The 12,673-nt window shown below is 38.3% G+C and overlaps 1 protein-coding gene across 1 annotated transcript in view; it reads left to right on the forward strand.

The window, feature by feature from the left end:
• The window catches only part of MGAT4A (alpha-1,3-mannosyl-glycoprotein 4-beta-N-acetylglucosaminyltransferase A), a 122,425-nt gene that overhangs the window by 83,747 nt on the left and 26,005 nt on the right, over positions 1–12,673 (forward strand). Inside the window, exons 6-8 of the mRNA XM_043918637.1 lie at positions 1,791–1,837; positions 4,338–4,451; positions 6,298–6,373. Of these exons, the coding sequence (XP_043774572.1) occupies positions 1,791–1,837; positions 4,338–4,451; positions 6,298–6,373 (237 nt within the window). The remainder of the gene's footprint in view (positions 1–1,790; positions 1,838–4,337; positions 4,452–6,297; positions 6,374–12,673) is intronic.

Here is a 12,673-nt window from a genome sequence, read left to right on the forward strand (position 1 = left end):
ATAAACATATTTCAGTGATAGATTCAGAGATGCATTCTGATAATTGGGTAACAGTATTACCTTTTAGAAAGTCTTCATGTAGGACTTCCCTGGCAGTACAGTGATTAAGACTTTACCTTCCGGTGTAGGAGGGGTGGGTTCCATCCCTGGTCAGGGAGCTAGATCCCACAAAGCCTCTCAACTTAAAATAAAACAACAAAACAGAAGCTGTATGTAACAAATTCAATAAAGACTTTAAAATGATCCACATTAAAAAAAAAAATCTTAAAAAATCTCCACAGACCTTTATAAAAAAGATTTCAGGGAAAAGGTTCTTTAAATTTAAAGCAATGAAGCCTCCAAAATCTCAAAGACTATATAGTCCTTTAAATGAATCTTTTACTACTTAATGTCAGTTAATGTGCAACATAAGGGTTATGTGTACTTTTAGATATGGATCACTTGCATTTTGTGTTTTATTATACATTATATGATAGATCTGTGTTTACATAAGCCTATTCTTCTTGGCCAGCCTCTTGGACGGCCTCCTGGGATAGGGAGCTGCTCTTCTTTGTCTTGTATTCCCATTTCCTTGGATAGGCAAATCACTGGCTCTTAATAAATGCTTATCAAATAGAATTTCAGGTATTAGTAAACTCACTAAAGGTTATACAAACCAGAATTGATTGTGTTCTCCAAAATCATAGCCTGATGAGGGGTGAGGTGTGTTTGGGTTTGTGTAGGGGAAGGACGGAGGGTTTTGAGTTGTGTGTTGGTTGTATTCCCATAATTCTTTGTTAAGAATTTGAAGGCTATGTTCTTAATACGTTGCCTCATTCTTATGTCTTTAGCAATAAAATAGGAGTTACTTTCAATGAATAGAAATTACAGTTGAAATACTTTTCCAAAAAGACTTCCCCTAAAACAGTTTTTTTTTTTTTTTAAATTCAGTGGTTTTGTAATATCCAGGCTTAAAGCTTTATCTTTTCAGGTGTGTTTTGTTTTCCTCAAGTATGAAGTGTTTTGGCAGCCTTTGTAACATAGATCATACTATATATATCATTGATTCCTTTTAACAATTGAGCATTTTAAGCTGTCACTGTAGTTAAAAGTGTTTGGGAGTATTGGCTGTCCACTTGTATATACTTTAGAAGTTGACAGGTTTGTTAAACTTTTTTTCTGATTTGTTAACACACTCTTGACTTGGATTCTCATTATCAGCCTAAAAATAAAATAATAACGGTAATAAAGAATAACACAGCTTTTTATTACCTAGTTTTATCATTTAATGTCATAGTCTCTGAGATATTATCTCCTCCCACTCTTTTTTTCTTTTAAATAGGATAGGAAGCTGAGGCTCAGCATAGAGACTTTAGATTACATAGACCGGTAGCTCGGGAGACAAATCTTGAACCTAGATTTTATGATTCCAAGTGGAAATTCTTTCCCTGTTGCGTGCTGTGTCTGGTATTTATTCACTACTTATAGTTTGGATGTTGCAGAAGTAGAAATAGTTTCTGTGCTCACTTTTTTCTACTGAATTGAACGGAGACACAGACAATTGAAAGCAATAAAAACTTAAGAATCTGCTTATTGTATTGGTAAGTACTCAGTGATATATAACAGGGCCATAAAGTAGAGTACAACTTATGCAAATCCCATAAGTTGTCTGAAAATTTCGTGTTTCCAATGAATGTTTTAATCATTTATTTAACTTTAAGTTCAGATTTAAAAGTTAAATCAAATGTGAAATAAAGATATAAAAACATAGAAACATGAATGTTGGTGTAATTTTTTTTTTTCTCTCCCAGACAGATACTGATTATGTAAATGGTGTTGTAGCCAACCTGGAGAAAGAGTAAGTTCTTAATTGTGGAATTGAAAATATTTTAGTTACTGTGATCTCTTGCTTTTTGTGAAAAGAAAATACCTTCTTTTATAGTTCATTTTTCTGTGGAGTTCAGTGTTCATTAGACCACCTACCACTGGTCTTTTAGATATAAATTATCATACAGTATATGTATGTATATCAGGTTACTTGATGGGATACATTGGTGTATTTCATAGAAATACATAGAAATAGAAAGTCTTTTCTTAAATAGAAAAGACTTGAATGTCATATATAACACTATCAAATAACACTGTTTAACCTCAAAGACAGTGAGTAGAGAGAGAGGCAATATTTTAAAAAAACTAAGATCATGGCACTTGGTCCTCCCACTTCATGGCAAATAGAAGGGGAAAAAGTGGAAGCAGTGACAGATTTTATTTTCTTGGGCTCCAAAATCACTGCAGATGGTAACTGCAGCCTTGAAATTAAAAGATACTTGCTCCTTGGAAGAAAAGCTATGACAAACCTAGGCAGCATATTAGAAAGCTGGGACATCACTTTGCCTACAAAGGTCCATCTAGTCAAAGCTGTGGTTTTCCCAGTAGTCATGTATGGATGTGATAGTTGGACCATAAAGAAGGCTGAGTGCTAAAGAATTTATGCCTTGAAACTGTGGTGCTGGAGAAGACTCTTGAGAGTCCCTTGGACTGAAAGAAAATCAAACCAGTCAATCCGAAAAGAAATCAACCCCAAATATTCATTGGAAGGGCTGTTGTTGAAGCTCCAATACTTTGGCCACCTGATGCAAAGAGCCAGCTTATTGGAAAAGACTTTGATGCTGGAAAAGATGAAAGGCAAAAGGAGAAGGAGATGGCAGAGGATGAGATGGTTAGATAGCATCACTGACTTAATGCACATGAATTTGAGCAAACTTTGGGAGATAATGAAGGACAGAGGAGCCTGGTGTGCTACAGTCCATGGAGTCAAAAAGAGTTGGACACGACTTAGCGACTGAATAATGACACTAAATGATATCACTTAAATCTTTCACCCTCTGTTTACCAAGAGAAAAATTTTCTGCTGTCAGGGCAGCTAGTCAGGGAGCAGTTTCAAACCTCAAGGCTAAATAATGTCTAAAAATATGCAAAGGTTTATTAATAGTTTATTGTGAATGGAGCACATAACAGGTAATAGGTGGACAGCTTAGTAAGTTGCAGATACCATTGTTCTTGTTCAATCGCTGAGTCATGTCTGACTCTTTGCAACTCCATGGACTGCAACACACCAGGCTTCCCTGTCCTCCACTGTCTCCCTGAGTTTACTCAAAGTCCTGTCCATTGAGTCGGTGATGCTATCTGACTCATCATCGCTGATACCGTTAGTTTTCATAATACTGCCCTTGTAGAATTCATAGTGATATCATAAAATTAGTCCTGCCACGGGTTTCTTGATTGAAATGTATCTGTTGTAGCCCCCAAAAGACATATTCTTTTATGTAACTTAGGCAAGACAAAAGAGAAGCCAAAGAGTTTGCCAAATCTAGGCTAATGTGGCTCTATCTTTGTCTGTCAGTATGCTAAAACCAGAGATTTTTTTACAAATATATGCATAGTTCAGGATTAAATTGTGCTTTTGTTAGATTTTCCCTCAATTGCTCAATTTCTTGGCAGCCTTTATACAGTCACAAATTGGTGTAGGATCCTTAAATATAGGTACCAGGCGGTCATTGGTCCCCCTTCCCACAGACCACGTGGGCCTGTCTGAGGGGCTTATGCAAGGATTCTGTTGGTTCCTCTCCTCCCTCAGCGTGCAAGAAAGCCAAGCCCAGGACAAAGGGCGGTGAAGCACCAGGAACCTTTGTGTAAAGGCAGGTAGTTGTATTTTGTGGAGGTTTGCAAACCTGAAGTAAGGAAGAAGGCAGATGCAAAGCAAATTACATTTGAATCAGTGAAGATGGATTTTAAAAACGTTAGAACAAATTTTCCTATCCTTGCACAACCTGCAGACATCGAGACATAGTTTGATGTACCCTCACAGGACAAGATCACCCCCAGGTGAGAAATACTAGTTTAAAATGACATACAGTCTGTATCCCACAACTAAGCCTTCCTGAAAATGGAAAAAAACTGGTTTTGCTAACATATGTGTATATTGGTATACATACACATTCATTAGGTTGTTTTTCTTTCTTATTTTCTGTGGCATCTTGATTGCTTTTTAAGAATTATGATTTTTTTAGGACTTCAGTCCCTGCAGTTGGCCTGGAATTTCTCTGCTACTCTAAGGATATTAGTATTTTCACTCTGTTTGAAGCATTATTTAAAAAACAACAACAACAACAAAACTCTACTATTGGAAAAATCTATATTTTCTAGAAATGAATTCAATGATGAGCTGCTTCACTTAACACATTGTGACTATAGCAGTATACTTTACTGGTGTATTTTTCTGCTAAATACCTAAGTTGATCATTAAGATATAAAATCCCACAGAACTTCTATAACTCAGCCAACCTTTCTCATGACAGATTTTCTAAAGAAATCAGTTCTGGCTTGGTGGAAATAATATCACCTCCTGAAAGCTATTATCCTGACCTGACAAACTTAAAGGAGACATTTGGAGATTCTAAAGAAAGAGTAAGGTGAGCCTGTGGTTTTTAAAATCCCCCACCTTTGTGAGTATAATATGTCATAAATGTCATCCTTGTTTATCAAAACTTTACTCATTTTGAAAGTGAAAGTCAGTCAGTTGTGTCCAGACTCTTTGCAGCCCCATGGACTGTAACCTGGCTCCTCTGTCCTTGGAATTCTCCGGGCAAGAATACTGGAGTGGGTAGCCATTCCCTTCTCCAGGGGATCTTCCCAATCCAGGGATCGAACCCAGGCCTCCCACATTGCAGGCAGATTCTTGACCAGAATCTGAGCCACCAGGGAAGCTGGTGGCTTCATTTTAGGGTTGAACTAATTAGTGAGAGCTAATGCCTTTTTGATTACTTGGTTGGAATTTCTGTGGAGTTCCTGATGAGAGGTTGAATTTGGTCAACCTAATGAATTTTATAACTGTGCTGCTCTGTGCTGTTATAACTTTTCTTAAGAGTATATTCAGTATAACTCAAAAGTTAGCCCAGATACCTCATGTCTGTATGAAACATAAAGGAGAACTGATTCAATAAAAGTGATAAAAACAGTAATAGTCTTCTGCAGAATCATACTGCAATAAATAAAATAGTCCATTAATTAATTTATCTCTAAATCTCTAACATTGAAGGAGTTAGAAGCTTTCCTTGTGTTGTTGTTAAAAACAAAGTAATCTAAGAGATATTAGCATCATTTTTGGATTGTCCATAACCAGAAAAAAGGACGAAAATACTGTTTTTGGAAGAGATTTATTGTATTTCTTGAGTTGTTAATTTGTCACAAAGACAGATATGTCTCTATAATTGGTTAATTGTCTCTCAGTAAATATGTTACTTAAAACATTTAGGATTGAGTTTGTTTAAAAAAAGAAAACCCAGTGAATAGACTCTTTAAATTCAGAACAGCTTATAAGGTATTTTCTGGATCAGCGGTTCAGAACTTTAGTTCTATTGTGTGTGTGTGTGTTTTTAACTGGCTTTTAAAGAACCACTTCTCTTTATTCAGCATTGATCAGCGTGTTTCTGTAGGCTACCAAGAATTCACCAAAAGGACCTAATATTGTAAATTTTAATACAATGTTTTAGATTTTTTAAAAAAACATTTTTACCTATATATGAAGTACTGGTTCTTGGAGACATTAAGATATTACTGAAAAAGGGGCCTGTGGTCAAGAAAAATTGGAAAATATAGAATTAAAAGCTTTTTTCAACAGATGCTATTTATTGCTGAATGTTTCAATGCTTCTAATATATTAATGTGTCTCTAGAAAAGAGATATATGTCCTTCCCAAACTTACTAGACATTAGACTCCTTTTTCCCTCAGGACATCTTGAGGATTAGTGGTTTTGAGAATGTATTTTGATAAAGCCTTCTTAAAGAAAAGTGAATTCTCTTCAACTCTCTCCTAAGTGGTTATACCATGTATGTGTCATTCCATCCATTTATTTATCTGTCTACCTATCTATCTAATGTATGACTATTGTTGTTTAGCTGCTAAGTCATGTCTGACTCTGTGACCTTATGGAGCCCCCCAGGCCCCTCTGTCCATGGGATTCTCCAGGCAAGAATACTGGAGCAGGTTGCTATTTCCTTCTCCAAGGGGTCTTCCTAATCTGGGGATCGAACCCGTGTCTCCTGCATTGCCAAGCAGATTCTTTACCACTGAGCCATCAGGGAAGCCAATATATAACTGTACATTTTGTATAATATCATATTATCATATACACAATATATGTGATATATATATAGCATATGTTATAACATTGTTATATATTATAAAATATACATCTAACTTTATTTTGCTAACTTTGAGTCTGATTCTTAACTTATTTTTTATCATTTTTATTTCAGGTGGAGAACAAAGCAAAACTTAGATTATTGTTTTCTAATGATGTATGCTCAGGAAAAAGGCACGTACTACATCCAGGTAAGTTTTTCCTTTAGTTTTATTTTTCACACTTTTTAAAGAAAAAGTAATATCAAGGGTATATTTTCATTAAAATGAAGTTTCAAAAGCATGAGCCCTCTAAAATATTTAAGATGATAACAGTGTACCAGAGCAGAAGGGTCAGTCACATCACTAAGAGCGTGGGCTCTGTAGCTGCACGCCCTGGTTTATCTCTGGATGATTTAGTGGTCTTAAGGCAGATAGTTGTTTTGTGCAGTGATATATTTACATATGAGTTTAGGATTATAAAGCCAACATCTATTGTAATGTTCTTGGCTGTAGAATCCTACGAACAGCGGGTTCTGGTGGGCTACAGTCCATGGGGCCACAAAGAGTTGGACATGACTGAGTGACTAACGCAGACACACACACGCACACAGGTGCAACTTTCAGTAGCATGGCTAAAACAGTAAGTCCATCGTGATGCAGGTTTTAAGTGAGCCAGGTGGGCAACAGCTTAAGTAATTCTAGGAAGCTCTTATTTCTTCCAAGTGTTCTTCAGTTAATACTTAAGCTTAAATTTCTGCCTTGGGATTTCACTTCTTTAGTCAAATATCTTTATCCCTGTTCAAAGTGCAGATACCCCTGAGAGATATATAGCACGTGAAATGTGTCAGGGTTTTTTTGTTTTTTTTTTCAGTATAAAAAGTTTTACTAGGTGCTGGGAGGATGTGTGGATAAGAGTGGCAAGAAGCAGCCCTGAGTCCCTGAATTAGGAAGGAAGTGGTTAGGCGGCTGCTGGCAGGGACTGGGGAGGGAACCAAAGATGGAAGGAATGGGGCTGGCATCACGTGGAAAGGTGGACTTCTTGAGGGTAGAGTTTTGTCTCTTGTGCTGTACGTTGGGCCAGCTGTATTCAAGTGGGCATGAACCAACCCTTCCTTGAGTCACAGGATGAAAAATAGAAATGGTGATAGGGTATGACATGTCTGTTACAGGATACAACAGCTGTGTGTATAAAAACACGGTATCCTAGATATAGGTGGTGCGTTTCCTCCAAATGCTTCAGAGAGGTCTGATTTTAAAATACTAATAATAATTTTGAAGCATTTTAACATACCCCCAATATTATTGTGGGCTTCCCTGGAGGCTCAGACAGTAAAGAAGCTGCCTGCAATGCAGGTAACCCGACTCAATCTCTGGGCGGGAAGATCCCCTGGAGAAGGGAATGGCAACCCACTCCAGTATTCTTGTCTGGGGGAAATCTCATGGACAGAGGAGCCTGAAGAGCTATGGTCCATGGGGTCTCAAAGAGTAGGACATGACTAAACAAATAACACACACACACACACACACACACACACACACACAATATTATTGTGGTTGAACCTTGCTGTTTGTTCCAGGCCCTGTATATAAATATTTACATTATGGTCAAGAACTTTATATACAGCATTAAAAAGTGCAGCTGTATTACTTTTGAAATTTGTTTTCAGTTTTCTTCCAGGGGAAGAATTCATGGAACCAATAAAGCTCTTGGGAGGGAATGTAGGAAAATTCACGTTTAAGAAATTGAGGGAAGGACAGGGTTAAGAAAGAGGGTGGTAAGGAAAATTTCCCCTAAGCAAGGTCAATATATGAGATATGACAGTATTATATGAGATATAATAATAACAACTGCTATGAACTAGCATTTATTGCACACTTATTCTGTCAGGCATTATTTTTTATACTTTATGCTTTCCACATATTAACTCATTTAATATAACCCTTTTTATAACAGGAATGTGCTGTACATACTGTATCAAAGTGTGTTTTGCTGTCACTTAATGTACAATTGTTGTTGTTCAGTCACTGAGTCAGGTCCGACTTTTTAGTGACCCTGTCTGTGGACTGTAGCCCACTGACAGGCTCCTCTGTCCATGGGATTTTCCAGGCTGGAGTGGGTTGCCATTTCCTTCTCCAGGGGATCTTCCCAACCCAGGTAGCCAACCCATGTCTTCTGCATTGGCAGGCTGATTCTTTACCTCTGAGCCACCAGGGAAGTTAACATGCTATACACACCTTTTCTGAGGCATAATGTTTGGACAAATAGGGTAATTTTAAGAATGTCCAGTGGATCTGTCTTAGACTCAGTGGTTACTCTGTGGTCATCACAGATGTACATCTAAAGGGAAAAGAAAATGCCACCTGCCTTACTGTTTTGCTTGTGGCTTGTAACGAAGTTTTCCGTGACAGCAGCAAACCCAGATTCATAAAGTGCTCTATTGCAAATGACTTGGACTTGAAGACAGTCTTCTGGAAAACTGTCTGGTGATGCAGACACTTCGTAGGTGGTACTGCACCGTTCTTCCTGTGTCTCATCATGCTGCACACTGTGTCAGCTTGTCCCACTGTTAGTGATGCTGAGATTTAATCCATGGTGTAGGGGTGTCAGTCTTATCTCTCCTTTATTAAAAAGCTACCCAGCAGCCATTTCTTGCATGGTTTGAGCTTCTGTAATTATTTTCCCCCAGATCGCTTTTTTTTGTTAGAGGTTGCCAGCTGATAATTTTCTAATTCTATAAATTGTAATGTTCTTAAAAGTAGAGCTCTTCTGCAAAAGGACTCTCCTTTCTTAACTGTTTGGTGATGTTGAAAAATAGTTTACAAAGGAAAAGAAGATTAAGTGCTTGATTCTTTCTCTTTATTAATTTTTAAGTTGACACCTTAGCAGTCTGCAGTGGTAACCATTTTTAAAGTATTGTTGTGAACTCATATTTTTTAAAACTAGATTTGGTTTGCCTCAGTCTTTGCAATCATTATTTCTATATGTTCATCTATTTATTTATTTGGCTCCACCAGTCTTAGCTGTGGCACATGACAACTCTTAGTTGTGGGCATGCAGGATCTAGTTTCCTGATCAGAGGTCAGACCCGAGCCCGCTGCATTGAGATCACAAAGACTTAGCCACTGGACTACCAGGGAAGTCTCTGCAATCATTATTGGTATTGATGCTTGTATTGGCCCATCCTAAGCCAGTGAGAATTTCTTCAAATGGGCCCTTGTGTTCTTTTCTTGTAAGCCTAGTAATCACGTGGATCACTTCCTCATTGACTGGCACACCTTGCACATTTCCTGTCCCAGATGTAGAAGCAGCCATTCCTTAAAGGAGTCCTGTTTGTTTTAGAGGCGTACAGTGTTTAGAACCACAGTCTGTGCACTGGAGATGCTCACGGCTATTGTGGTGTCTTTGCTTCTGAGTGTTTTAGTAAGGAAAGGAACATCTTATTGCTCAGAGGACAAAAAAATCACATTGATATTGATAATCCCAGTTCGAGTGTAAGATCATAATATTTTTATTTAACTTTTTTTAATTTTATGTATATTCTTTTCTCTTATATTCAGAGCCTTGGTTTTAGTAAAATTATCCAAATGACATAGTTCTTTTATTCTATAGTATACCTAGAATGGGCTTTTCTGGTGGCTCTGTGGTAAAGAACCTGCCTGCAATGCAGGAGACGTGGGTTCAAGCCCTGGGTCATGAAGATCTCCTGGAGAGGGAAACGGCAACCCACTCCAGTATTCTTGCCTGGGAAAGCCCATGGACAGAGGAGCCTGGTGGGCTACAGTCCAAGGGGTCACAGGGTCAGACACAACTTACTGACTAAACGACAACAATAATACCTAGAATAGTTTCAAAATAACAGTATCAATTAAACTACTAAATGCAATTAAAAATCTTTTATTCTTGTTTCCCTCCTGAAGAGTATATCCTGATATGGATATATAGTCAAAATTCCATGTTTAAAAGTCAGTTGATAACATTCTTCATAGTATGTGACCACATTAATAACAACCTGATATGAAAGTAGGTTCATTTATTTCCATTTGTATTCAGTGGTTAGCGTTTTTTTCTTTTTTAGCTGTAAAAAGTATAATATTCCCCAATCAAACCTTATACAAAACAAGATATGTTTTCAGAGGTCTCCTTTTTATCCCTGTTGTCTTCCCATGTCTCCTCCCTCCCCCATGGCAACCACCATGAGTTTTTGGTTTCTCCTCGTACATTTTAAATATTGGAACAAAAATGTAATATTCCACCTCTTTCAGACTCTGCAGGTACATAGTGCAAAAGCAGTGTTTTACATCTTGTGTTTTCACTTCCCTGTATAAACTAGCGATCACTAATGAGGTATATGTTAGATTTTCCAAGAGTGGGTCTTGCTGTGATGAAGCATTGATGTCAGAGAAGCACATATGTTCACTGAAAGACCTATACATGAAGGGCCATAGCAGCTTCATTCGTAATAGCAAAGCCTGGAAACAGCCCATATGTTCTTTGGCAGGTGACTGGTTAGATTAAGTGTGGTGCCTCCATACTATGGACTGTCTAATAATGAAAAGGCAGGAATGGTGATACGCGGCATTTTGGATCTCAGGGGAATTACGCTCAGTTAAAAAACCCAGGTTTTGGACTTCCCTGGTGGCTCGGTGGTAAAGAATCTGCCCGCCAGTGCAGGATACACAAGTTCGGTCCCTGGTCTGGGCGGATCCCACCTGCTGCAGAGCGACCAGGCCCGCGTGCCGCCACTGCCGAGCCTGTGCCCTAGAGCTGGTGAGCCAGGGTGCCACAACTCCTGAAGCCCGTGCTCTGCCCCAGGAGAAGCCACTGCAATGAGAGACCCATGCACCACAACTAGAGAGGAGTCCCACGGCTGGAGAAAAGCTTGCACAACAGCAAAGACCCAGCACAGCCAAAAATAAATTAATAAAAACCCAGTCTTTATAAAAAAACTTATTTATTTATTAAAAAATATATGTTTGGCTGCACCCTGTGGGGTGTGGGATCTTAGTTCTCCATCCAGGGATCAAACCCACACCCCCTGCACTGGAAGGCAGAGTCTTAGCCACTGAACCACCAGGGAAGTCCTTATATAGCTTTCTTGAAATGACAAAATTATGGAGATGGAGGACAGACTCTTGGTTTCCAGAGGCTTGGAAGGGGGGAAGGGAGGGAGGTGGCTGTGAATATAAAGAGTAGCGTGAGAATCCCTGTGATGGAACTGTCCTATACCCCAGCTCTAGTGGTGCTCCTCCAAACGGACACATGTTCAGATTGCGTGGAACTGAACACAGAGACACACAAACCACACACACACACAACTAAGTCTGTGTAAAACTGGTGAGATTTGAATAAGTTGGATGAGTTGTATCAGAGTCAATTTACTGATGGTGATATCATGCTGTAGTTAGATCAGAAGATGTATTGGGATTATTTGGGGTCTCTCTGTATTATTTTTTCATAGCTGTATATGATCTACAATTATCTTTAAAAGTCTTTTTAGAAAGCAAAGTTGTTTGCTGAGAGTGGAACAAAGCAATATTTCTAATTTAATATAAAAATGAGTTTTTTTGTGATAGCCAAGTTTAGTGTACTGAATTTAAATAGGCATTTAATTATTTCATCTACACTTCTTGTCTTTTTGTTTACTGATGAGTTCCCAGACTTTAGGGTTGTGCCTGGAACATAATCAAAGCTCTGTAAATACTGGTGAGTCAAAATTGTATGCGTGCGTGCTAAGTCACTTCAGTCATGTCCAGGCTCCTCTGTTCATGGGATTCTCCAGGCATGAATACTGGAGTCAATTGCCATCCCCTCCTCCAGGGATCTTCCCGACCCAGAGATGGAACCCACATCTCTTACATCTCCTGCATTGGCAGGCAGGTTCTTTACCACTGTGCCACCTGGGAAGCCCCAGTCAAAATCATGCCTTTGCAAATACAGCTACTCTTTCTTCACAGACAGGAAGAAAGCTTATAGGATTCAAATCTATGAAAAACCCAAATACTGAAATAAGTAAAAATTACTTAGCAGATAACTGGAAATGATAGCATGTCACTAGAAAAAGGAAGAGTTTTCCTGGGATATTAAAATCATCAGTGGTAAAGAATATTTTTAAAAGAATGTATGCATAGGTAAAAAAAAAAAAATCATCTTGTGACTTTAAAATTCTCTGAACATTTGGGGGAAGAAGTCTTTGCAGACACTCATGATCCTCGATCTCTGTTGAACTGATAAACTGGCCAGTAACACCCGTGGTGATGGCAGAGCACATGGGGTTAATGGCTACACTGAGTTGCTACAGCTATTTAATTATTTTGAGGATATCTTTTAAAATATAAAAAGAGAACTTTTAGGAACCAATCCTACAGAAATGAATAGCATAGATGTGAAGTGTAAGCATTGTTTGCATTGACAAAGAATGAGAAACGGCCTGAGTGTCTGCCTGTGAACAAACAAATGACTTGCCCATGGATCCCTGGGGATAGTATAAATCTATTGAAGAGACTGCTTTG

This window comes from Cervus elaphus, chromosome 11 (assembly GCF_910594005.1).
Source record: "Cervus elaphus chromosome 11, mCerEla1.1, whole genome shotgun sequence".
NCBI lineage: Eukaryota > Metazoa > Chordata > Mammalia > Artiodactyla > Cervidae > Cervus > Cervus elaphus.